At 41.0% G+C, this 26945-nt stretch overlaps 1 protein-coding gene across 1 annotated transcript in view; it reads right to left on the bottom strand.

Annotated features, from left to right (window-relative positions):
- The window catches only part of Pacs1 (phosphofurin acidic cluster sorting protein 1), a 149914-nt gene that overhangs the window by 31418 nt on the left and 91551 nt on the right, over positions 1-26945 (bottom strand). Inside the window, exon 2 of the mRNA XM_059262992.1 lies at positions 6692-6779. Within this exon, the coding sequence (XP_059118975.1) occupies positions 6692-6779 (88 nt within the window). The remainder of the gene's footprint in view (positions 1-6691; positions 6780-26945) is intronic.

The raw sequence follows: 26945 nt of genomic DNA, 5'->3' as shown, positions 1-26945 counted from the left end.
AGGAAGTATAGGCGGGGCAAGGAGGAGAATAAAGCTGGGAAGTGGAAGGCTGAGTAAGAGAGTCAGAGAGACACTGCCAGCCGCCACGATGAGAAACAGCTTGTGAAGATGCCGGTAAGCCACGAGCCATGTGGCAAGGTATAGATTAAAGGAAATGGATTAATTTAAGCTATAAGAACAGTTAGCAAGAAGCCGTCTACGGCCATACAGTTTGAAAGCAACATAAGTCTCTGTGTTTACTTGGTCGGGTCTGAGAGGCTGTGGGACTGGCAGGTGAAAGAGATTTGCCCTGACTGTGGGCCAGGCAGGAAAACTCAAGCTACACCGGGGTGCTCTGCCTCTCCACTGTACTCCTCCTGGTCTCACTGACCTCCCTTTTCCTTTCAATTCTGCCAGACCCAACAAAGCCAGAGAAGCCAGAGAACCTAGAGTCGACCATGTTAGACAAAGACAGGCCACAGCTAGACATTTGAGAGTCAGATATCACCATGGCTGTGTAGGGCTTTTTAGTTGGCTTTTCTCTCTACCTACCTAGAATACTCCTCCTGAATCTGTGTGGCTCACTCTCTTGGTTTTGCACAAACGTCATCTTCTTAGTGAGGCCTACATCCATCACCACCTGTAATCCCTTTATCTTGTTCTATCTAAAGTCATATTACTTTTCAATAGTAGCAGCCCTCACTATTTGAACTTCCATCATCTAAATATATGCTGTTAAGAACTGTAAAAACTTCTGCTACCCTCACCAGTGTGAAAACCTGAGTTCTAACCCCAGAACATACATAAAAAAGAGCCTGGTGTAACTAGTGGAAACTCATGAACTTTAGACCAACAGCTGTGGAGTCTTCATGGGACTAGACTAGGCCCTCTGCATAAAGTTGTGTAGCTTGATCTGCTTAAGGGGCCCCCTGGCAGTAGGATCAGGATCGATCCCTGGTGCATGAGCCCACTACCTATGGTGGGACACCTTGCACAGCCTTGATGCAGGGGGAGGGGCTTGGACCTGCCTCTGCTGAATGTACCAGGCTCTGCTGACTCCCCATGGGAGGCCTTACTTTGTTGGAGGAGGGAATGAGGGGTGGGGGGATTGGGGGGGGAAGGCTGGAGGGGCGGGAAGAGGGAAGAGGGGGATTTGTGGTTGGTATGTAAAATGAATGAAAAATTCCTTAATTAAAAAAAAAAGCCCCTGGTGTAGTGGTGTGCACTCTAATCCTAGTGTTGGAGAGGCAGAGACAGAAGAATTCTTGGGGCTTACTGAGAGCCAACCTAACCTACTTAGAGATGCTGGGCCATTGAACAGAGAAATTCTGTCTTTAAAAAATTAAGAGTAGACAACTTTGAGGAACAATATCCAGGGTTGTCCTCTGGCACACACACACATGTGCACACACACCCCTTCCAACACACAAACACCTTCTATCCCAAATGCTCTCTGGGGCTGGGTATGTAGTTCTATCTCTGACACTGCAAAAAAAACCAAACCAAAAACCCAAAATACACCATCTGGGTGGTAAGCTGGCTAAAAGGCACCTGCATGTGTAGGTAACAGGGTGCAGACAGCAGACACAAGAGGGGTACAGTCAGGTCTGGCCCCTTTCAAGCATGCTACATGACTATTATTCTCTTTCTACCCTTCTACAAAGATTTAGCTTCCACGAGTTCCAATATTGGTTTCCTGAAGGTACGGAGGACACTACCACCTTGGGTCCAATTTCAGGATCATTTTTAATACCCTTAAATCTTATTTATGTGGCTGCACTCTCACAGGGCTATACCTGGCCTGGTCACCAGAGACTAGCACCTAGTGCTAATCTATCTTCTGTTTTAGCAGACACCTTTTGTTTCTCCTGTTGCCCTATGAGAATCTTGTCTGGGAGTCTCTCAAGGATACAAAGGCCTATGCAAAACTCATCAGTTCAGGAATCCTGTAGAACTGTGGTACCTGATGAACTGAGGAATTTGCACTTGGCATTGTATTTTTGGAAGGTTCTTTCAGGTTGTTTTGAACATACGGAAATCAATTGGCTAAACTGTAAATATAGAAAAGAATAAAAATGCCCTAGGTGAAGGGAAAGTGTTTCAGTCTTTAGAGACTAGATTCTTCTGCAGCTGCGAAAGGCTAAATTCATTCTTAAGGTGCCTGTGAGTTCTCTTTCCACAGATCCTTGTGAACTCACACATCCATGCTGCAACACTTAGCAACATATTTATCTATTTTTAATTTTTAATTTTATGTGTATGGGTGCTTTCCTGCATGTGTTTCTGTGTTCTATGGATGTGCAGTGACTGCAAAGGCCAAAGGAGGTGCCTGATCCCCTGGGACTGGGGAGCCACCAGGTGGGCACTGAGGATGGAACCCAGGTCCTCTGGAAGTGCTCTTAATTACTAAGCCATCTCTTAAGTCATTTACCTATTTTTTAAATTTAATTTTTAAAAATTGTGTATGCATGTGCATGTGCTTGTGTGTTTAGTGTACGTGTGTGGTACATGCACAGGTATGAGGAGGCCATCAGGTGCCCTGTTCTATTCCTCTCTACCTTATCCTCTTAAGGCAGTATCTCTCACTGAACTTGGAGCTAAGCTGGCAGGCAACAAGCACCTGCAATCTGATACCCCTGTGTCTGGCCTGACAGCACTGGTGCTACAGGTACAATATGACTATGCTGTCTTTACAGGGGTGCTGGGGACTGGAACTCAGGTCCTCCTACTTGTGCAGCAAGCACTCTTACCTACTGAGCTCTCTCTCCAGATACCCATTTCCCTACTCTGCAGTACATTTTCAGCACAGAAGAAAAAAAAAGTGTTTAATGCCATAGTATCATTACAGAACATAAAAATACTTATTAATGAATATTAATGTCTTTCAAGCTGGGCTTCTGTTATTTTAAAATACTTGTTTTTGAGACAGGTCCTTACTATACAGCCCAGGCTAACATAAAACTCTCAATCTTCCTGTCTTAGTCTCTTGCTCTCCCCCGTTCCCATCCCACTGTGGTGTGAATTACCAAATATGGTAGTTGCCCAGAGCAAGGGATGGAGGACAGACAGTTAGGTAAAAATAACAGTTAACCAACATGCAGTCTCTTCCGTGGAGTGATGACAAAGTGCTGACAGCTGTACTGCTGAGAACACTGTAGCAGTGCCTCAGGCTGTGTGTCCCAAGTGCTAAGTTGAATGGAATCTGAATTATAGTCCAGTAAATACGGTATTGAAAACAGTATGCTATATTTATGTTGCATGTGGTAGTGCATGTCTTTTACCTTAGGAGGTGGAGGCAGGCAGACCTCTGAGAGTTTCAGGCCAGTCTGGGTTACATAGTGAGACCCTGTCTCAAGAAACAAAACAATCAAACAAACAACAATAACAACAAATCCACTGTGCTAGGGGCTGGAGAGATGGTCCAGTGGTTAAGAACATTGGCTGCTCTTTCAGAGGACCCTAGTTTGATTCATAGCACCCACATGGCAGCTCATAATTATCTGTCACTCTAGTTCCAAGGGATCCAATGCCTTCTTCTGGCCTTTGAGGGCATTGCACACACGGTACACAGACATACATGAAATAAAAATCAGAAAAGAAATGAGCTATCTCTTTCCCTACCAAAACCTTTAATCTGAAATAAAAAGCATTTAAAATTGTATGTACAGAAGAGTCTGGTAGGAGGAAATCAGGTCACTGAGGGTGTGCCCCGCAAGGGGCCTGTGGCATCCTAGTCTCTTCCTTTCTCTCTCCCTCCTAGCTGCAGCTTTCTCCTTACCTATGTCCACAGGCCCACAAAGGATTGGATTTCTGAAAGGGTGAGTCGAACTATATTTTTACTCCCTCTAATCTTATCTTGATTATTTTGTTACAGTGATGGAAAGCTGACGAACACAGTGTTCATGTGGGCTGTAGCATGAAGTTTCACTCATGGTTGCACTGGTATTTTCAGTCAAGTATCAACTCACAGCAAATGACAAATAATACCACAGCATTACTGTGGAAATGATTTTGACTCATATCCTTGAACAGTGTCTGTGGGAGCTCATTTTTAATACTGCTGTGCAATTAGAATGGAAAGCTCCTTAAGGGCAGGGGTTTTTATTTTATTTTATTTTTTGGTTTTTCGAGACAGGGTTTCTTTGTATAACAGCTCTGGCTATCCTGGAACTCACTCTGTAGACCAGGCTGGCCTGGAATTCACAGGGATCCACCTGCCTCTGCCTCCAGAGTGCTGGGATTAAAGGCGTACACCACCACCACCGCCTCACTTGTGAATAAATCCATGCCCAATATATAATAAAAATCTCAATCAATATTTACTAAATAAATCAACAAATAGGTGATCAAAAATAAATGCAGTAACATCTGTAATTATTTTCAGCTGGAAATAAAATAACTTAAACATTCAGGATATTTATAGTTTTTGGTATAATCACAGATTTTACAGAATGTCAAATATTTAATAGGAAATGAAATTATTTCCTTTGGCAAGAGCATTTAATGACAAGAAGGGCAAAAGCAGCAGAGAAAGTTCAAAACTATAGCCGCACTGTTTGCGTGTGGCAGAGGAAACAGCCCTGACCACTGGGACTCTGCCGTGACCCAGAACGGGGCAGCACCAGGACAGGACGGCAAGCGCTCAGAGCTGTCACTTCACATGCTTGTTTCCCACCTACAGTGTTTAGCAGCAGTCCACACGCTTCAGAGGGATTTATGCACAAAGAGGACAGGGAATGAGACTGTGTCTGAAGACATAAGAGGAATTCCTCAGGAGTGATCGAAGTTTTGAAGTTAAAAAAAATTTTTAGGCCAGGTAGTGGTGGTGCATATCTTTAATCCCAGCACTCAGGAGGTAGAGACAGGTGGATCTCTGAGTTTGAGACCAGCCTGGTCTATAGAGCAAGTTCTAGGACAGCTAGCCAGGGCTACACAGAGAAACCCTGTTGCAAAAACCAAACAACCAAAACCAAAACAAAAAAAAAACAACAAAAAAAAACCAACCAACCAAACAAAAAAAAAACAACCAAAACCACCACCACCAACAAAATTAGGCTTATTTTATGTGTATAAGCGTTTTGCTGGCATCTATGTATGTGTACCATGTGCATGCCTGGTGCCCACGGGGGTCATAAGAGGGCATTAGATTCTCTAGAACTGAGTTAAAGGTGGTTGTGAGCGACCATATGGGAACTGAACTCAGCTCTTCTGGAAGAACAAGAAGTGCTCTTAACTGCTGGGCCATCTCTTCAGCCTGAAAAGTTTTAAAAAATTATTTTTATTGTTGAGCATGGTGGCACAAGCCTTTAATCCTGGCACCCGGAAGGCAGAGTCAGGTGGATCTCTGTGAGTTTGAGCCAGCCTGCTCTACATAGTGAGACATCCAGTGCTACATAGAGATACCTTGTCTCAAAAAAAATTTTTTTTTAAACTTTTTTTGGTTAAGCGTATATGTGAGTCTGTATACATGTGCACATGCCTAAGGAAGCCAGAGGTGTTGGATTCCCTGGACCTGGAGTTTATAGGCAGATGTGAGCTGCCTGACATGAATAATGGGAACAGAACTCAGGTTCTCTGAACGAGCAGTACATGTTCTTGTTGTTGTTGTTTGAGGCAACATAGGCCTCTCTATGTAGACCAGGCTGGACTTGAATTCACAGTTCACAGAGATCTGCCTGTCTCTGCCTTTCAAGTGCTGTGTTCAAAGGTGTATCCACCACACTAGGTTAGTACATGCTCTTAACTGCAGACCCATCTTTCCAGTCAGTTGTGAGCCACTATGTGGGAATCAAACCCAAGTTCTCTGGAAGAGCACTAGTGCTCACAATGACTGAGCCATCTCTTCAGCTGTAGGTTTTAATGAAGGTCATTTAGTACAATAAATATCACAAAGCAGGAAAGCTAATAAAGTATGCTGGCTTGTAGGGATCACCATATAGTTCACTGAGTTTTTAATGAGTGAGACTCAGCAAACACACCATCCTCAAGTTGAAGGATTCAATCGTTATTTAACCACTGAAGAGGCACTTTGGAATCTCACTAAGCTCCAGGGAGTCGTCATTAGGAAGGATTGATCAGTTAAGGAAGATCTGGGAATGGAGTTTAATTAAATATAGATTACATACTCTTTGGTTTCCAATCTCAGCTCTGCCACCACCACTTAATAATTAGGTGGCAACAGGTAAATTCCTAAATGCTTTTGTAGTTAGTTTCTCTCTTTTGAATTCAAGAATACTTGGGAGTCCAAATACTTGTGAAATATGTTGAATTCCTTGAGAACATAGAATTAAATGTAAGAAACGTTAAGTGTGAGGGCTACCTAGATTACAAAATACTCCAGTAAATTTTAAATTGCTAAGACTAAAATAATAATCTATAAACCTCCAAAAGTGCTTCCCTAATCTAGAAATCAGAGGACTAAGAATGGAACAGTCCTCTTTCTTTATGATGCTGTCTGCATCACTGATTCTCACTGATATGATTAGGCAGGCAGCAGAGAAGGATCATTTTGTTCTTCAAGACAAAATATAAAGAAACCGAGGACCTTAGTAGAGGCGGAACTGGGACTCTGTATGTCTCATTAGCTCAGCTGCCCCTCCACAACTGTCCCTCTCCCCACCTGAGGAGAGGGGTGGCTCAGGGAATGTCTATAGCTGGAACAGGGAAAGCAGTCTAGCTTCCCCAGGCCCTGAGCAGTCACTGTTCAACTCACCTGCAGCTTCACGGCAATGACAACTGAGTTAAGATCTTTGTCCATTTCTTTAAGCATAACAAGTTTCTTCAGGGTCAAGCTAAACAGCCTAGAAAAATACAGAGAAAGACAGTCTGTTAAATATAAGAACTTGTGTGAAGGTAACATCTACCATGGGAATCTGCTTTACTTAAAGTACAACTGTGAGAAGGCCACTCAAGGTCAAAGAGCCTTAGCTTGTATGTCTGCAAAGTGTTAAAGGTGTATCATTCTGTGGACTTTAGGGGATGTCTACATATCTCAAGCCCAAACCCACAGTTTACCACTGTTAATGTGGAGCAGTTTCAGGGGAACCTAGGAGGCAGAGACATGGTTATTTAGTTTTCCCCCCTCCCTGCCATCTAGGCATATCTGAAATATTTACACATGTAAATCTTAGCAACACAGAGAACGAACACACACGCACGCACGAACGCACGCACGCACGCGCACAAAGTAAAAAGAGATACTTACTAAAGTTTAAGTATTCAGGGTCTTGAGAAAGGATTTTAGAGCTAACTACAAAATACTTCAGAATAATGCAAAAGCAGATGAAACCAATGTGATAAAATTTTAATAAATGTTCCATCGAGGAGAGGAACAATACAGGAGCACATTAACCCTTTCTGCCTTTCTGTAGGATTTTAAATTTTCATAGGAATAATAACAAAAGCTAGGTAACTTTTTTGGGGAAAAGATAATAAAGAAAGTTTTACTCCACAAATATTAACATGCACCCTACTAGGGTCAAAGTAATTAAAGCACCATGGTAATGTGTAAAGAATAAACAGAAGGATCAATGGCAAGGAACAGACTCTGAAATTAGACCTGTATATATACAGAATTTACTGTAGGCAGACGAATTACTCAATTAACAATACCATACCGGAAAACTGGCTATATGAACAAAAACAATGACTGTCTTACTCCTTATATCAAAGGCAGATCCATGAGTTAAATAAAACAAAGAAAGCAATCAAGTCACAAAAGTTCCAGAAGAAAATATTACTTAAAAAAAAAAAAAAAGCTGGGTGGTGGTGTCACAAGCCTTTAATCCCAGCACTTGGGAGGCAGAGGCAGGTGGATCTCTGTGAGTTCAAGGCCAGTCTGGTCTACAGAGTGAGATCCAGGACAGGCACCAAAAACTACACAGAGAAAACCTGTCTCGAAAAACCAAAAAACAACAACAACAAAAAAAAAAAAACCCAAAAAAAACCCCCAAACTAGGTGTTTTAATCCCAACACTTGGAAGGCAGAGGCAGGAGGATCTCTGTTACTTCAATGACAATCTGATCTACAGAGTGAATTCCAGGACAGCCAGGACTACATAGAGACCCTGTTTCAAGACAACAACAAAAATAAACCCAGGGTATGGAAGGCCCTTGAAAACATGCCACCTACATGCCTTTAATCTCAGTATTTAGAAAGCAGAGGCAAGTCTATCTCTGCGAGTTTCAGGCCAGCCGAGAATACATAGTAAGACCCTGTCTTAATAAAACCAAGAGACAAATTGAAAAAGCATGTCACCCAAATAAGAACTCATACAGGAACTGACTGGCCAACCCATTTAAAATAAAAAGATTCCATATAGAAAAATAAATGAAACAGAAATAAACAATCACAAGATTTCATTTTTTAAAAGCTAAACTAAAGCGTGGTGGCGCACACCTACAATCCCAGCACTGGAGAGGCAGAGGCAGGCTGATCTCTGTGAGTTCAAGGCCAGCCTGGTCTACAAAGAGTTCCAGGACAGCTAGAGCTGTTAAACAGCCTGTCTCAAAAAACTAAAACCAAACACAAAGACAAAGCCAACCCAAAAAAGTATTTGCAATAAAATGCAAAACTTCCCGAATTAAAATTGACATAAAAGTTCCAGGAAAGGAGTCACAAAAAACATGTGGGCAGACATTTAATTTTACCAGATTAAAAATACAAAAACTGACAAGCAATGGTGGTACACACCTTTAATCCTAGCACTTGGGAGGCAGAGGCAGGTGGATCTCTGAGTTCAAGAGCAGACTGACTGTTCTACAAGATGAGTTCTAGGACAGCCAGGGCTACATAGAAAAACCTGGTTTCAAAACCCTGTATCCCCGGCCTGACCCTCATGTAAAACCTAGGGACAAAGGCAGGGTGATAATATAGAAATTGAGCACTTCTCTGTTGGGCTGCTAGAGATGGAATTTACAGCAATCTCAGGGATTTTTTTTTTTAGATGAATTTGTGTTTTTAGTGTGTGTGTGTGTGTGTGTGTGTGTGTGTGTGTGTGCGCGCGCGCTCGCGCGCGCCTATTATGGCATGTATTCAGGTACCTGCAGAGGCCATAAGACTCCCCTAGAGCTGGAGTTACAGTTGCCTGATGTTGGAGCTGGGATGCAACTTGGGTCCTCTGGAAGAGCAGCAAGTACTTTTAATCGATGCACTGGCTCTCCAGCCCCAATTCTCAGTTGTTTTTTTTTTTTTTTTTTTTTTTTTTTTTTTTTGGGTTTTTCGAGACAGGGTTTCTCTGTGTAGCTTTGTGCCTTTCCTGGAACTCACTTGGTAGCCCAGGCTGGCCTCGAACTCACAGAGATCCACCTGGCTCTGCCTCCCGAGGGCTGGATTTAAAGGCGTGCACCACCACCGCCCGGCCATTTCTCAGTTTTTAAATAGGAATAAAAAAATGTTAATATTCATATCCTTTGACCTAGCAAGAGACTTTAAGAATTTTGTCTAAGAATATAAACAGAACAGTCCACACAGGGAATTGGTTAAAAAAGCTTATATTTCTATAAGCGATAACATACATTATAGTGGAGGATGATGTTGGTCTATAAATATTAAAGAATACATTGTAATAGCTATGGTATGATTCCATTTTGTTAAATTTTACTCATTTTTTTTTTTGTTTTTGTTTTTTGTTTTTTCGAGACAGGATTTCTCTGTGTAGCTTTGCACCTTTCCTGGATCTCGCTCTGTAGACCAGGCTGGCCTCGAACTCACAGAGATACACCTGCCTCTTGCCTCCCGAGTGCTGAGATTAAAGGCGTGCGCCGCCACCGTCCGGCTTTTACTCAATTTTTACACAAATGAAAATTATTCAAATAATTTAGATGGTGGTAACTACTGGCAGATTTATCTTATTTTTAAGTTTTTTTTTTTTGGTATTGCTTCTATTTTTTTAAAAAAAAAAACAATATCTATTTTTCTTTTTTTACTTTACTTCCTTTTTTTCTTTGACTGATTGTTTTTGAGTCAAAGGCTTACCATGTAGCCTTGGCTAGCTTGGAACTCACTATGTAGAACAGGCTGGCCTCAAACTCATAGAGATCTGCCTGCCTGTGTCTCCCAAATGCTAGGGTCAAAGGCTGGATCTATACCAATTACATCTGGCGACAGTATCTATTTTTCTCACCGGAGAGATCTATTTAATTTTAGGAGAGATTTTTTTTTTTTTTAAATTAAGAAAAGTTTTGCCAGGCGGTGGTGGTGCATGCCTTTAATCCCAGCACTCAGGAGGCAGAGTCAGGCGAATCTTTGTGAGTTCGAGTCTAGACTGGTCTACAAAGTGAGATCCAGGACAGGTTCCAAAGCTACACAGAGAAACCCTGTCTCAAAAAAAAAACAAAAAAAAACCCCACAAAAACAAAAAAACAAAAACAAAAAACAAAAAACAAAAAAAACCAAAACAAAAAAGCTTTTCATTCATTTTATACACCAATTAAAAATCCCCCTCTTCCCTCCTCCCGCCCCCCCAGCTCTCACCCCCATCCCACACTGCCCCCCACAAGAAGGCAAGGCCTCCCATGGGGAGGCACATCCAGTAGAGGCAAGTCCAAGTACCCTTCCCCCTGCCTCAAGGCTGCATGAGGTGTCTCATCATAGAGATTTTTAAAAACAGTGATAATTGGGGCTGGAGAGATGGCTCAGTTATTAACAGCACTGGTCTTTTTTTGGGTTTTTTGTTTTGTTTTGGTTTGGTTTTTGGTTTTTTGAGACAGGGTTTCTCTGTGTAGCCCTGGCTGTCCTGGAACTCACAAAGATCCACATGCCTCTGACTCCCAAGACTGCCTGGCAGCACTGGTCATTTTTGCAGAGGACCTGGGTTGTTTCCAGCACCCACATGGTGGCTCACAACCTTCTATAACTCTAATTCCAGAGATCTGATGCCTTCTTCTGACTTCCACGGGTGCTAGGCACACATATGGTTCATACACATACACACAAGCAAAACAATCATACACACAAAATACAATAAATAAATCTTTAAAAAAATTAAATAATGGCAACTACTACAACTGAATGACAGGTGCATGGTGTATTACTATACTATCAGCTCTATTCTCAAAATTCATTGTTTCACTGGAGTGAAAAGAACAGGCTGAATAGAATTTAGAGGGCCAGAATTTATTAAAAGATACTTAATATGAATTCAAAGCCTATTCATACAAACAAATAAAGGTTGGAGGGATGCTCAGTGGTTAAAAGTACTTCCAGAAGACCACACCAGGTCAGCTCCCAGGCCCTATGTTGGCAACTTCTGCATACTCAGGGACTCACCTCTGTTACACTTTTTATAAAACTACCAACAAGAGCTGCTGAGGCTATAGCTTGGTGGTAGAGCACTTGCTTAGAATGTGCAAGACCCTGGGTTCAGCCTCTAATACAGAACGGAATGGAGAAATGAGTCTGAGGAATCCTGTTTTTCCATATCATCACCAACACTGGCTGTCTATTTTTCTTTATGACAGGTATTGAATGAAGTATCCTACTGTGCTTTAGTCTGCTTTACCTGATGATTAATGGTACTGAGTATCATTTCATATGTGTCTTCTTTGGTAAAACATCTATTCAAAATTTTTTTTCCCATTTTAAAATTGTTATTCCATTATTGGCTCTTAAGTTTTTTTTTTTAAACGTATTTTGAATACCAATCTTTTCTCTGAAAATGGCCATTTTTTGTTTGTTTTTGTTTTGTTTTGTTTTTTTGAGACAGGGTTTCTCTGTGCAGCCCTAGCTGTCCTGGAACTCACGCTGTAGACCAGACTTTTCTCAAATTCACAGAGATCCACCTGCATCTGCCTCCCGAGTTCTGAGATTAAAGGCATATGCCACCACTGCCCGGCTTGACAATGGTATTTTAATATTAATAAATGGGTGGAGAAGAGAATGGAAAAAATATCCTCAATGTATTGAGAGAAAATAATTGTAAATATAATTGTATATATAGATAAAATATATTGTAGTGGATAGCTGGTCTGTCTATGACCTTGTAATACCACCCCTAGAGATGTAGCAGGTAACTGTCCTACCTACCTATGACATTGAGGTTCCTGCCCCTAGGGCATGGCTCCGGGCTACCCTTAAGACCTGAGATGCACTTAGGCCGCTCTCTTCTCTAGCTCATGGGCTGGATGGTACAGACTGTCTTAGTGGCAGAACAGCATTGGACTTTACCTCAGTTTTCCAGGACCCTATAATAAATCTCCTATGCTGTAGTGAGTTTCCCCCCTAATAAATTTCTTCACCCTTTAAGCAGACTCCGTGGATTTCTTGAATTAATATATTTCAGGAATGAGAGCTAATTAAAAAAAATTTTCAGATAACCATAACTGAGAATTTACCACCAAATAACTCTCATTAATGTATACTAATTATGTACACATTATGTATACTATATAACAATATCAATTACTTAATATAATACACACTTACTGTTATTATCTCATTGTTTCTGTGTGTCAGAAATTCAGAAGCAGCTAAGCTGAATGGTCCTGCTCAAGGTCTCTGCGAGGCAGTGTTTTGTTACTTAGGGCTACAGCCTTCTAAGTTAAAGTTGGCAGAGGGTTGCCAACATGGGTGCGGGAGCTGAACTGTGGTAGTCTTCTGGAAGAGCTCCAAGTACTCCTAACTACTGCCCATCATGGGCTGGAGAGATGCCTCAGTGGTTAAGAGCACTGGCTGCTCTTCCAGAGGATCCATGTTCAATTCCCAGCACCCACACGACAGCTTACAATGGTCTGTAGCTCTAATTCTAGGGGATCTGGCACCTTCACAGACATACATACATGTAAACTACCAATACATATAAAATAAAAATAAGTACATCTTCAATAAAAAGCAAAAATCGTAACAGCTTAAAAATAACACTATCTGTATACATAGTAAATGTACAGTGGGAAAAACTGACACTTGTTTTACCCTCAAGGTCCCTGTTTCAGGGGAGAATGGAAATTGACTAATGCCTTATTTTAAAATTATGTTTACTTATGTATGTGTGTGTACCTATGTGAGAGTATGTGTAGGGTATATGTGCTTGAATGGAGGTGCCTGAGGAAGCTAGAAGAGTCTGTGGAGCTGGAGATACAGGCAGTTGTGAGTCACTAGACATAGGTGTTGGGAACCAAACTCCAGCCTTCTAGAAGAGCAGCAAGTGTTCTTAAATGCTGATGAGCCATCCCTCTTGCCTTTAGATTAACTTTAAATTCTTTATTAATATTCAACTAATTTGACAGTAACCACTCGGAAAATAAAAATTCAAAGTCTATCTTTTAAACTTACAGATTAGAAAAATGAATGAGAGAAAATCAATTCAAAAGGAAAAAAAAAAGACAAACTGGAAGTATCATTAAAAAGGCAGCTCTATGTCCACTAAAGTATAAATACATTAAACTCTAGACATTAATGATCCAGATATAGTATTTAATTAAAAAAAAAAAAACAAAAACAACCCACAGCTTGCCAGGTGTGGTGGTTCATACCTTTAATCCCAGTACTTGGGAGGGAGGCATAGGCAGGTGGATCTCTCTGAGTTTAAGGCCAGCTTGGTCTACAGAGCGAGTTCCAAGACAGCCATGGCTACACAAAGAAACTCTGTCTTGAAAAACCAAACCAAAACCAAACCACCAACAACAAAAAGCCAACCAACCAAAACAAAACAAAGCTCAATGACTGTGGTAGCACATTTCTGCAGTCCCAGCACTAAGGAAGCAGAGACAGGCAGATCTCTGATTTCAAGGCCAGCCTGGTTTATATAGCAAGTTCCAGGCCAGCCAGAGCTATAAAGTAAGATACTGTTTCAAGAACAAAACACAACAACAAAACACCTGAAGCCCTTTCAAATGCTCTAAGGAATAGATTGAATAAAATAAAATAAAAAAACCCTGGAAAGTTACGCTAGGTATAAAAGATCAAAGAAAGCTGGTGTGACTATACAATTCTGACAAATAGCATTATGAGATACTGAATCACCAATTTCCAGGAAGGTAATTCCTGACTTGTATATACTTAGTAAAAATAGCTCTAAAATGTAGACCATGAGAAATATAAGCTAACTATCAGAAGGACACTCTTTAACCTTCTCTCTAGTAATTGATAAACAGAAGTTGGTAAAAATTAGAGGCACTCTATTGAATGTACATGTATGGAATCCAGTAGTTGGAAACTATATGATCTTAAAAGTACACGGGATGTTCCAAAGATCTTCAAAGAGTCAGTAATACAAGTATTACTTTTTCTCATTAAAATGCAATTAAGTTAGAAATCAGTACTAAGAAATGTTATGATATGAATGTGTCCCCAGATGACTAATGTTGGAAACAATTCTGAATACAATGGAGATGTGGACTGGCACCTTCAAGGGGTAATTAGGTCAGAGGGCTCTGCTTTTGAGCATGTACTGCTGTTAGGAAGTAGGTTCCTTATTGAGAATGGGTTTGTTATGAATATGAGTTTGGCTCTTGTGTTCTCTATCACATATTCTCTTAGGCCTTCTGCCAAGATACGATGGAATTAGAAGCCCCCTTCCCCACCACCTTCAGCAGGAGGCCCATAATTTTGGACTTTCTAGCCTGCAGAACCCTTGGGAAATAAATATTTATTGTTTATAAACTACCTAGCCTATGATATTCTGTTAATGGTAGCACAAAATGAACTAAGACAGTAAGACAGTATCAAAAGAACACATGAAAATGTAGGAATGTCTATGTGAAAAACTCATGGATCAAGGAAGAAATCCTAGTAGAAATCAGAAAATAGAAACAAACATTGAAGTTTTTTTTTTGTTTGTGTGTTTTTTTGAGACACGGTTTCTCTGTGTAACAGCTCTGGCTGTCCTAGAACTGGCTTTGTAGACCTGGCTGGTCTTGAACTCACAGAGATCCGCCTGCTTCTGCCTCCCAGAGTGCTGGGTTTAAAGGTATGCGCCACCACCATCCAGCTTGGTGGCACATATCCCCAACTGGATCTTGAGTTGGAGCCCAGCCTGGTCTACAGAGAGAGTTCCAGTGCAGCTACAAAGAGAAACCCTGTCTCAAAAACCAAACCAAACCTCCCCTCAAAAAAAAACAAAAAAACCCCCAAAACCCAAGAAAAAGATTGGCTTCACTCACTGCCACAGCCAAAGAAGGCTCAGGAACATGATAAGAACAATGTCTTCTCTTACATCCAACACACTATACTGGCTGGGAACACACACGAGTTGTATTTCAACTGTGTATATGAATGTGAGTGCAACAGTGACTTTGCTGCTGGAAGGGTACTGGATGTTAACACTGCTTTACTAGAGGTGGTAAAGATGCGTTCCAGCCACAACTGCTTTGCACATAGAATTTATGTAGTAGCCAAAACCTTACATCTTTGTGTGCTTGCATTCAATTGTGATGAGTCACTGTATGTCAAGTTGGTAAAGGCCCTTTGTGCTGAGCACTGTGACAAACTAAGGTTGATGACAAGAGTGTGGTGGTATTGTGTTTCCCAAAATATTGTGCACCCTAATAAACTTATCTGGGGTCAGAGACAGAACAGCCACTAGATACAAAGGCTAGAAAATGGTGGCACTCACACCTTTAATCTTAGCACTCCAGAGGTAGAAATCCCTCTGGATCTCTGTGAGTTCAAGGCCACATTGGAAATGGCCAGGCAAGGTGACTCACGCCTTTAATCCCAGAAAGCAGCCTTTAATCCCAGGGAGTGGTGGTAGAAAGCAGAAAAGTATATAAGGCGTGAGGACCAGAAACTAGAAGCATTTGGCTGGTTAAGCTTTCAGGCTTCTAGCAGCAGTTCAGCTGAGAGCCATTCGGATATGAGGACACAGAGGCTTCCAGTCTGAGGAAACAAGACCAGCTGAGAAGTTGGCCAGGTGAGGTTAGCTGTGTCTTGTTCTGTCTCTCTGACCATCCAGCATTTCACCCCAATAACTGGCCCCGGGTTTGATTTTATTAATAAGACTCTCTAAGATTCCTGCTACACAAGAGACTATGGGAATGGGTAGGACTCTCAAACCGTTCATGAGGGGGAAACTGCCATAATGGGGTTGGGTGCAGTTGTGTAGCGGTTATGGACTACCCAAAGAATCTCAATCCAGGGATGTCATTCAAGAGTACTTTAAGTGCAAGAAATAAACAAAAAATTTGGCTCACCTTCTTAAAAAAGTTACATGTCAAAATTGTGCTGTACAACTAAAGCAGTTTTATAAACTAAAGTTTGCTATTATTACTTTATTTCACTAAAACAAGAAACAAGCCAGGCGGTGGTGGCACACGCCTTTAATCCCAGCACTCGGGAGGCAGAGGCAGGTGGACCTCTGTGAGTTCAAGGCCAGTTTGGTCTCCAAAGCGAGTTCCAGGAAAGGCGCAAAGCTACACAGAGAAACCCTGTCTCGAAAAACACCAAAAAAAAAAAAAAAAAGAAAAGAAAAAAAGTAAGAAACAAACAAACAAATAACCCTCACTATATCGATCAGGCTGGTCTTAATCTCATGGCAATATTTTTGCCTCCTGCTTCTGTTTCCTGAGTGGTGGGATTACAGGAGTGTGCTACCATACCAGGATATCATGTTAATTTACTTTGTGTATGTATGCATGTGTGTACAAAGTTATACATGCACATACTTACATGTAGAAGTCAGAGGAAAGCCTCAGGTGAAATTCCTTAAGTGCTGTCCACTTAAAATTGATTTATTTATTGAAATAAGGTGTTCACTGGCCTGGGGCTTGCCATATAGGATAGGCTGGCTGGTAAGCCCCATGGAGTCCTCTGTCTCTACCTCCCCAATACCAGGAGTCTAAGAATGTGACACCCACCCTGGCTTTTATTTTTTCTGAGACAGGGTTTCTCTGTGTAGCCCTGACTGTCCCGGAACTCGATCAGGCTGTCTTCAAACCCAGAGAAAATTTACTCAGGTAGAGCTGCAAACTTGGATGAATAAAACAGATAGCTTAAAAAAAATGTACTAGAAATTACTAAGAAAGCTGGTGATATCTGCATATAAACATCATCAGTAACGATTAAAGACACTGGTCAGTAGTTGAAGTAACTCTGAAAAAGAAAACACCAAGTTTGGATGATATTGATATGAAAATTCTACTAAATACTCTAAGAAAATTTTAACCCTATACACATTCTTCCAGGTGATCTGAAGAAAGGAACACATTCCAATTCTAAAAACTCAAGAGAACCTTACTGTGCCAATTTCACATCAGTATAAAACTGAAATTAAAGAAACAAATGTCATTGTTTTCAGGGTAATGTATGAATGCTTATTTGGGAAATTCAAAAGAATCTCATTATCAGCTTTAATTGAATTTAATCAAGATTGCTAGATTTCTCAAAATCAACTCCATTTCTTTTATTTTTGGTTGAGCCTAGCCTTTAATGGCTAAGCCATCTCTCCAGCCTTGCTTCATTTCTAAATACCAGCAACAAAGAATTATAAAATGTAATAGAAAAAGATGTAATTTACAAAGCAACAAAAAATAAGGCTCTTGGGGGATAAAACAAAGCAAAAGTAAAAGTGAACAAGCATCACCATGAGCCCTTATTAGCTCTGTGCTACAGAAAAGGAAAAGGGAGATGCAGAGATGTAGGTTACCCAAGAAGACCTTAAGCTCAGGAAAGTTGGCTCTGAAGCTTTTCCTCTTGATTGTTCCTCCAAGTTGCCTCACTCTGCAACATGTGTCAGCTCTATGTGGAGCTTTTGTCACTTCTGCACACACAGAAGTGACAAAGTCAAAGAGATGCCATTTCTCGCATAAGGAAATGCTAGCATCCCAACTGTCCTCCTCTAAGGTGACATGAAAAGTAACACAACATTGATATAATTCCAACAGGACTTTCCACAGACATTACATTTAACATTTACAATGAAAGGCCAAAGGCCAAACAAACACGCCAAACCACTTTTGAAGAAGAGATAGGGTAATCAGATTTATTGTACAGCAGCAGTAGTTGAGGAAGTTCAGTATACTGAACAAACAAAAGATTGTGGAAAAGAACACAATGCAACAGCCTTACAATATACAGAAATCTGACAAAAAGATGAAGGCAGGGCCAGGAGTGGAGAAACAGACCTGTTCATCCCAGCATTCAGGAGGCAGAGGCAGAAGATGAGGAGGAGGGAGAGGAGAGAATGAAAGAGAAGAAGCAGTATTCAGTAACCAGTAAAAGGATAAACTTTAGAATATAGGACAGTATTCTTTTTAAAAATCATATTATAGTTTACTTAATTGTGTGTGCATGTTTGTGGGTTTATGTGTGCCACAGCAAGCAAATGGAAGTCAGAGGACAGAATTGGTGTTCTGCTACTACGTGGGTCCTGTGGACTGAACTCAGGTCATCAGTCCCAGACAATTCATCCTTCCTTCCTTCCTTCCTTCCTTCCTTCCTTTCTTTCCTTTTCTCCTCCTCCTCCTCCTTCTTCTTCTTTCTTTTTTTTTTTTTTCCTGAGACAAGGTTCTCTGTATAGATCTGGCTGTGAAGGAACTTGCTCTATAGACCAGGCTGGCCTCGAACTCAGAGATCTACCTGCCTCTGTCTCCCAAGTGCTGGGACTAAAGGCATGTGCCACCACTGCCTGGATCCAGGACAATATTCTTATGACTTTGAGATAGTCTAAAAATAAGACATTGGAAACAATAAATTCAACTCTATGAAAATTAGGATTTTCTGCTCATCAGGAAATACCATACAAAGAATTAAAAGACAGTCATGACTTTGAAGATATTTGAAACTTATAATGCTGACAAAATACATAGAATAATGGAGACTGGCAATTCAATAGAAGAATAGGCAAAAGACACAAGCAGTTTGTGCTTCCAAAAGAGGAAATGTAAATAAATGGCTGATAAACATACAAAAATCAGGAAAATGCAAATTGAAATCAAATAACATTTTGTACCCACAAATTTGGCAAAATAAAATATGGGTGAGGATGTAGTACAATGGGACTCATATGCTGCTTGTGGGAGTATTGTCTGGTATAATCACTTTAGAAAACTATTAACCATCATCTTAGGAAGCTGAACATATGTGAAACCCATTATCTAGCAATTACACTCAATGGCTAGAAGGCACCAGGCTTGCTACTTTATCTCCTCACTTTGCCTCTGTGTCCTCATAGGTAAAATGAGCGTGTAATAACACCAACTCATGGGGCTGTCAAGGGAGTCATGCATAAAAAAAGAAGTGAGAACACTGCCCTCCCACAGTAAGCACTCTCTATACTCAACACTGCTTGCATTATGCACACTAGAACCCTCACTTTGAGTGCCACCAGAAGCAGCCCAAAAAGCTGAAGTGCAGCCACACAACTCAATGCTGCTCATCAGAATAAAAAAAAAAAAAAAAATCAATGAATTAAGATTTCACTTTAATCTACAAAGGGAGTTCCAGGACAGCCAGAGCTACACAGAGAAACCCTGTCTGGAAAAACCAAAAAGATTTCACTTTAAGTTGGGTGATGGTGGCGCACACCTTTGATCCCAGCACTTGGAAGGCAGAGGCAGGCAGATCTCCATGAGTTCGAAGCCAGCCTGGTCTACAGAGTAAGTTCTAGGACAGCCAGGGCTATGAAGAAAAATCCTTTCTCAAAAAAAAAAAGAAAGAAAGAAAGAAAGAAAGAAAGAAAGAAAGAGATTTCATTTCGGTATCAATTTTTCTCTAAACATAATACTGAGTAGAAAAAACAAACAAACAAAACAAAACCAAGTTGGAGAAGACCACATATAGAGTAGTACATGAAATTCAAAACTACTAGTAATTGTGTATGGGCTCAAGGAGGTAAAACTCTACAGGACTGAATGACACATGAACAAAATGAGGTTGAGATGTTAAAGGAAACAAAGCAAGCAAGAATGCCTAGAGCTTGGGGAATGTAAAAAGGAAAACTGAAAGCTAGACTCTGCAGTGGGAACTTTGATTTTGCTTATGATGGGAGACACTGATGAATTATAAACAAGAAAATCATTATATACAACAATTCACGCAAGAGTACTCAGCTTAGGTGAATACTAGACCTCAGAGAGGATGATGGGATTGGGAAAATACACCAGTCAGATGGCTAAGGCTGTGGTCCAGCTAAGACAATAAGAAAGTTTGGTCTCAGTACTGAGATGAAGACAGTAAATTTAGGAACGTTCTAGTAGACTGCTTATGTCCTGCTAATAGACTGAATGCAGGGTCTTGGGAAAAATAAAACTCCATGATATTTCTGAGGTTTTGGTTTAAGCAATAGGGTGGATGATGGTAGTACCATTTAACAAGATGAAAGAGGAGACCGGGAAGTTCTGGAGTGGAATGTGAAGACATCTTGACTATCTAGGTGGAGACTAGATGACTGGTTGTGGACATCTCCAGCTCAAGGGAAAGATCAGGCTTGAGTTATGAATTTAGAAATCAAGGCAGAGGAGTGACAATGAACGCAATGAGACCAACTGGGATCTTACAGAAGAGTTCACACAGGAAAGAGAAAAGGTTGAGGATGGGCCTTGGGCAGATGAGAAAGACTGAGAAGCTGCCAGTGAGGTGGGAAACCAAAAGGATGCGCTTTCTCAGACTTGATGAGAATATTTAGGGGAAATCATCAAATGCAGTCCACATGTAGAATGAGCTAAGGACAGAAAGCTGACCAGTGGATGTTACAAAATGGTAAATACTAGTGACCCCAATCCTAGACATCTCAATATTGCACAAAAAACTAAATCTCAAATGAAGGGTGCCTACTCCTCAGATATATAAGTAGCTGCCAATAAAGTAAGGACAGAAAACAAGATTTCAAGCTGGAAAAAGCAGTGTGGGAGGAATGGAAACTTCCCTTTGATTTCCTTGAGCACCAGCAGATCTGTCTAACCATCCACACAGCCTCCTTTTTTAAGGTTCTGGGACCAAGTGGTCCTAACTAGTTTTCCCTGTGGTCGCAAGGTGCCCCCCCCTATTAAGAGAAATGTGGTTTTATCTAAAAAATATAAGGAAGAGACAAGACTGGGGATCAGAATGTAATGAGTTAAGACATAAATTAAAAGGCTTTAAAAAAGTAGTTTTCATGTCTTTACTAAACACACACAAAAGGACACAGCATTAAGTACCCAGAAAGGTCCAGTTATGCCCTACAGCACTACCCCAAGATCGCAGGGCTCTTTCTAAAGTCACATAGGGGAGTTAATCAATATTTCTTTTGTGATGAGTCTTAACTGATGAACTGCATCACATTCATGGATGAATTGTTTTAATGCTGTGAAGCTCAAAACAAGTACAGCAATAGCTAACTATGAACATCTTTGTCCTGTTTCCTAGTTCTGGAAGCATCACAGGCATCCAGACACTTCAGCTTCACAAAAACTGAAGAGCTAAGAAAGGAAACACCATTCTGTGCTTTCAGCTCACTCCCTTTCTTGTCAGTGTTCTCTTCTCTCTCCTTACTTTACTCCCTCCCCTCTCCAAGAATCCAGCTGCTCAGATTCTGTTTGAACAAAAAACAAAACAAGAAAATGGAGTAATTTGGATTTAAGATGTTTTCTCCACCAAGACAATAAACATTTTCAAAAGTAGGTCAGGCTGGGGACTGGAAATAAATTGCCATTACCTTTAGGTGATACATTTAAAAGTATTTTAATAGCTAGCTTGTTTTGTTTATGGAGAGACAATTCCATCTTTCTCTGATCTTCCTACCCATTCCAGACCAAGGCAAAATCTGCACTTCTCCAGAAAAATAAAGAGTTGCTGGGATAGGGATGGGAGTGAGAATGACAGGATAATCCTTACACATCCCTGACAAAGGGCTTCACTCAGAGAAAGTCATTACTGTTTGAAACCACTGGGTTTTGAATATGTCAGGAAGGAGTTAAGAAGGTACCATCTCAAAATTGGTATGACACTTCAAGCTGAATTCACTTGAGGAACTGGCTTATCTTTGCCTACAAGCATGCAACCATTAAGGGCTATTCTGGGAGGGATGTCCTTCACATAGCAGGTGGGAAAATAGCCTTCATCACCAGAGACTGATAACCAAGGGCTGTCATGAGCCTGAATAAACAGGCTCTAAAGTAACTCTCATTTTACACTAGCTTCACACCCTGACGGTGTATACATGTTTTACTGACAAAGCTAGAGTTCACTACCCTAATCTCACTTGTCCTGTTCTCACTCAGAGATGTACTGCTCTTTTGAAAAGTAAAATGCATCACACTTTGGTCATTTCTTTGTACTCTTGTACTTCACTCTCTTTTGAAGATTTCCATTTTATATATGAAATTAATAAAAACAAGTATGAGAGTATGATTTCCTCTTATTACCTAAGATTCTTCGCATCATCCAAAGTGCACATAACTAAGGAGTGTGTGTGTGGGGGAGCATCTTTCTCCCCTGTGGCTTCACACCTCAGCAATCTATTTTAAGACCTTAAAAACAAGAATTCTGAGACATGCCATACACATATGGGCAGCACTAATTGGACTCAGTGGGTTATAAAGACGGAGAGGGAGGAGGAGATGAAGTATGTGTGTGTGGGGTGTGTTTGGGGAGCCTAGGAGGAGTTGGAACAGGAGAGTAAGGGGTATATGATAAAAATACATTGTATATATGTATGAAATCCTCAAAGAATAAATTATTATATACATTAAAAAATTCTGTGACATGAATAAACACCTTCAAGTCTATTATGGGGACCCCAACACATGAAGTACAGATTTCAGACCTAAGACCTACTTAATCATCCAGCTTTGTAGAAGCAGACTTACAGACAACATGAAGATAAGTTATCAGACCTCTGGGGTTGGCAGAGACACTGGGGGAAGAACAGCAGGTCAGACTCTACGGATAATTGCTATCACCGCAGTCAACTTTCTCTGATAATATGGAATAACCCTTACCAACAGTATCATTTATAAAATTTTTTATTTATTTATAACTATATAGTTATTATAAATAGTTATAGTCTTATTTAAAGACTCATTTTTTTTTTGTTTGTTTGTGTTTTTTTTGAGACAGGGTTTCTCTGTGTAGCCCTGGCTGACCTGGAACTCATTCTGTAGACCAGACTGGCCTCAAACTCACAGAGATCTGTCTGCCTCTGCCTCCCGAGTGCTGGGGTTAAAGGTGTGCACCACCACTGCCTGGCTAAAGACTCATTCTTTAAAGGACAATGTAAAGGACAGCTTTAAAAAAAATCAGGGCCAAGGCATGATGGCCTGCGCCTTCAATTCTAGCATTCAGGAGGGAAAGTCAGGTGAGTTCAAGGCCAGTCTGGTCAATATAGAGAGTTCTAGGACTACAGCCAGGGCTACATAGAAATAACCTATCTCAAAACAAACAAACAAACAAACAATAATAAAATTAGGCGGCTGGAGAGATGGTTCAGTGGTTAAAAGAACTTGCTGCTTCTTCAGAGGACCAGAGTCTGTTTCCCAGCACCCATGCTGGATAGCACACAACCCCCTGTAACTTTAGCTCCAGAAGTTCTGGCCTCCATTGGCACTTATACTAAAATACATATGCCCATACATAGATACATACACATAATTAAAAAGAAAACAAATCTTAAAAACACCTTTTAGGGCTGGAGTGATGGCTCAATGATTAAGAGCATTAATTGCTCTTGCAGGGAACTAAATCCAGTTTCCCAGCATGCACATGGTGAATCTCAACCATTCATAACTCCAGTTCTAGGGGATCCAACCATTTTCAGACCTCTGCAGGTACCAGGCTTGGACATGATGCACATAACATACATGTGTAGAGGGCACAAGGTCCTGTGGTCACAGATAAGCACTAGGAATGTTAAACACGTAGTCTTGTCTCTTCAACAGAAGGGATGAATTCCTGTTTTCCACACAAAACTCTGGGAGTAAATGTAGTTAACAGTCTGGTGATCTGTGCTATCTGTAGGTCCTGGCCACACCTGAATACCCAAGACTATATATTTATCCCAGATTTTCTCTCTAGACCTTTATCTTGAGCATAGCTTCTCAGTCAATGGAACCTATCTTTAGAGGAGATGTCATATGTAGTTTGTAGCTTGGTGACATCTATAATATCTGTATGACTAAGACCATATCTGATCCTCCCCTAGGCCCTTAAACTAGAGAATGCATCTTTACGGAAGAGGTTACATGTACTTTGCAAAAGAGTTTCAATATAGTCACAACTTAAAGCTTTATTGTGCACATGGGATTGAGACAACTGTTACCAGGAAGCTTTAAAAAAAAAAAAAAAACTGCACTGTACTTAAATGCCTAAAAAATATGGGCAGTGGTGGTGCAGGCCTTTAATCCCACCACTTGGGAGGCAGAGGCAGGTGGAGCTCAGTGAGTTCGAGGCCAGCTTGGTGTACAAAGTTCCAGGACAGTCAGGACTGTTACATAGAGAAACTCTATCTTGAAAAACAAAAAAGCTTAAAAAATAAACTGCCTGGTGTCAGACTCTAGAAGTTTGAATCAACAGCAGTTACTAAGTTGTACTGAACTAGATTTCCTTCTTGCCTCACTCAGATCGTTACTCTGATGGCCTTGGCCTTACATACATACAAGTCAAATACACACATAAAATAAAAGAAAGCTAAAAAAGTTAGCTAAAATGTATTTGTGTGAGGGCACAAGTGTATGCTGAGGAAGTCAGAAGATGTTCTGTGGTAGTATACTGTGTATCCCAATAAAGATTACCTGGGGATCAGAGGACAGAGCCAGCCACTAGATTAGACATAGAGGTTAGGCAGTGGTGGCACACATCTTTAATCCTATCAATCGGGAGGCAGAGATCCACCTGGATCTCTGTGAGTTCAAGGCCACACTGGGAACAGAGCCAGTCATGGTGGCACAAACCTTTAATCTCTGCACTTGAGACCTCATGTCTTTGCTTGGGAAGGACACATGCCTTTAATCCCAGGAAGTAACATGGCAGGACACAGAAAGGTATATAAGGTGTGAGGAAACAGGAACTCACGCTCTTTAGACTGAGGATTTCATAGAGGTAAGAATGTGGCTGGCTTGTTCTGTTTCTCTAATCTTTCAGCTTTCACCCCAATACCTGGCTCTGGGATTTTTTCATTAGTAAGACCTTTTAAGATTCGTGTTACATCGTTCTTCAACAATTGGTCCTCTCCTGCTATGGGGATCATTACTGTGATCTGGCAAGAGCCTTTACCTTTACAATTTTCAAATTCTAGGTGGTATATTTTTATTATTTTGAAACAAGGCATTCCTTTTATTAAGCAAAAATCTACATTCTGCCGGGCGGTGGTGGTGCACGCCTTTAATCCCAGCACTCGGGAGGCAGAGGCAGGCGGATCTCTGTGAGTTCGAGGCCAGCCTGGTCTCCAAAGCGAGTTCCAGGAAAGGCGCAAAGCTACACAGAGAAACCCTGTCTCAAAAAAACCAAAACCAAAACCAAAAAAAAAAACAAAACTACATTCTTTTTCCAAATGTCCAATCCTCCCACAGTAAAAGTATCATTGTTTCTAAGAATTAAAACCTTTAAGGTTTAAATGTGGGTTTGTTTACCTTTTTTCTAATTTCTTAGGATAAAGCCACTTTCCAATTAGTTATAAAACCAAGAATCCATCTAATCCCGTTACAACCTCTTTTTGGCTAATAATAAATAGTAATAGTAGTAGTAGTAGTAGTAGTAGTAGTAGTAGTAGTAGTAGTAATTGTTGTTTCCTTCTCTATTCTAGCTTGATTATATGAGACAGGGTCTCACCATTTATCCTCAGTTGGCCTAGAATTTGCAGCCCTCAGCCTTGGCTTCCCAGGAGCTGAGATTTCAGGTGTGTACTACCACACTCAGCTTCTAGTACTTTTATAAAGCTACCCTACCCCTCTAGGTCAAATGAACCTTGTATACGTGTACGTGTATGTGTATTCCCCGCAGCACTTCGTGACTGTCCCCCTTGTTGCATCCTCAGATATTAACTTAGAATGAACCAAGGTCTAGAGAGTATGCTTTTCACAGCCTATGGGTCAAACTAGACAAAGAGACAGCTAAAAGCCCAGTGTGAATAAATATAGTTGTAATCCCAGCCACTTGCAAAACTGAGGCAGGAGCATTTCAACTTCAAGGTCAGCCTGGAATCTCAGGGAGACATTTGTCTCAAGATAGAAAGGGCTGGGAATGTAGCTCAGTGGGAGAGCACTTGCCTAGCATGCATGATGCCCCAGGACTAATCCCCAACTTGTGAGACAGAAAGGGGAATGTGTTATTTGTCAGTGTTATTTACTGGAAGTGAGAAAACACGAGGTACAACGGAACCCTCTATAAGAGTTTTATTAGGGAAGGGAGAGTCGAGGTGGGTAGGCCTACCTAAAAGAAAGGTGGGGGGGGAGAGGGAGAGAGAGACAGAGAGACAGAGAGAGAGAGAGAGAGAGAGAGAGAGAGAGAGAGAGAGAGAGAGAGAGGGGCTCACTACCTCTGGAGAGAGGAAGAGAGAGCGGGTAGAGGGTAGAGGGTAGAGCTTGCTTTTATAGGTCACCTGGTGCATGTGTGTATGGACTTACGTAGCTACACAATGCATGTGCATGGATTAAGTGATCACTCTGCGTTCAGACCGTGCAGATTACGTGCCTCTGGAGTGACTAAGCATTTTGCCTGACTGCTGACAGCACATGCACAGTCACGTGACTCCAGAAGTGGTAAGAATAATAACAGAATGGTATCAGAAAGCTCTCTATGCCAACAAACATCAATTCAGGCCACTCCACAGCCCCCCATCTTCTGATTCTCCATTGTAGGTCAAGCTTTCTGCCTTCTCTGAAGTCTGCAGTATTCCTACCTCCTCAAGCTCTCATTTAGCTCTACCTTGTGCTAATGGACAGAGACTATGTCTTCCTCTTACTTGGATCCTTCCAATTTCTAACACAGTTATGTGAAAGTAAATGGGCATAGTTTATTTAATTAAAACTATCCACTATAAAAATACTAAAGAAGAAAAAAATAAGTTTCACCCCATTAAACATAAAACCCATGTTTTCATCCAACAGCTTCTTAATTGGAC

The sequence above is a fragment of the Peromyscus eremicus genome, chromosome 1 (assembly GCF_949786415.1).
Source record: "Peromyscus eremicus chromosome 1, PerEre_H2_v1, whole genome shotgun sequence".
NCBI lineage: Eukaryota > Metazoa > Chordata > Mammalia > Rodentia > Cricetidae > Peromyscus > Peromyscus eremicus.
Note: the sequence above shows the minus strand (reverse complement) of the source record. Positions and strands in the feature narration are given on the sequence as shown.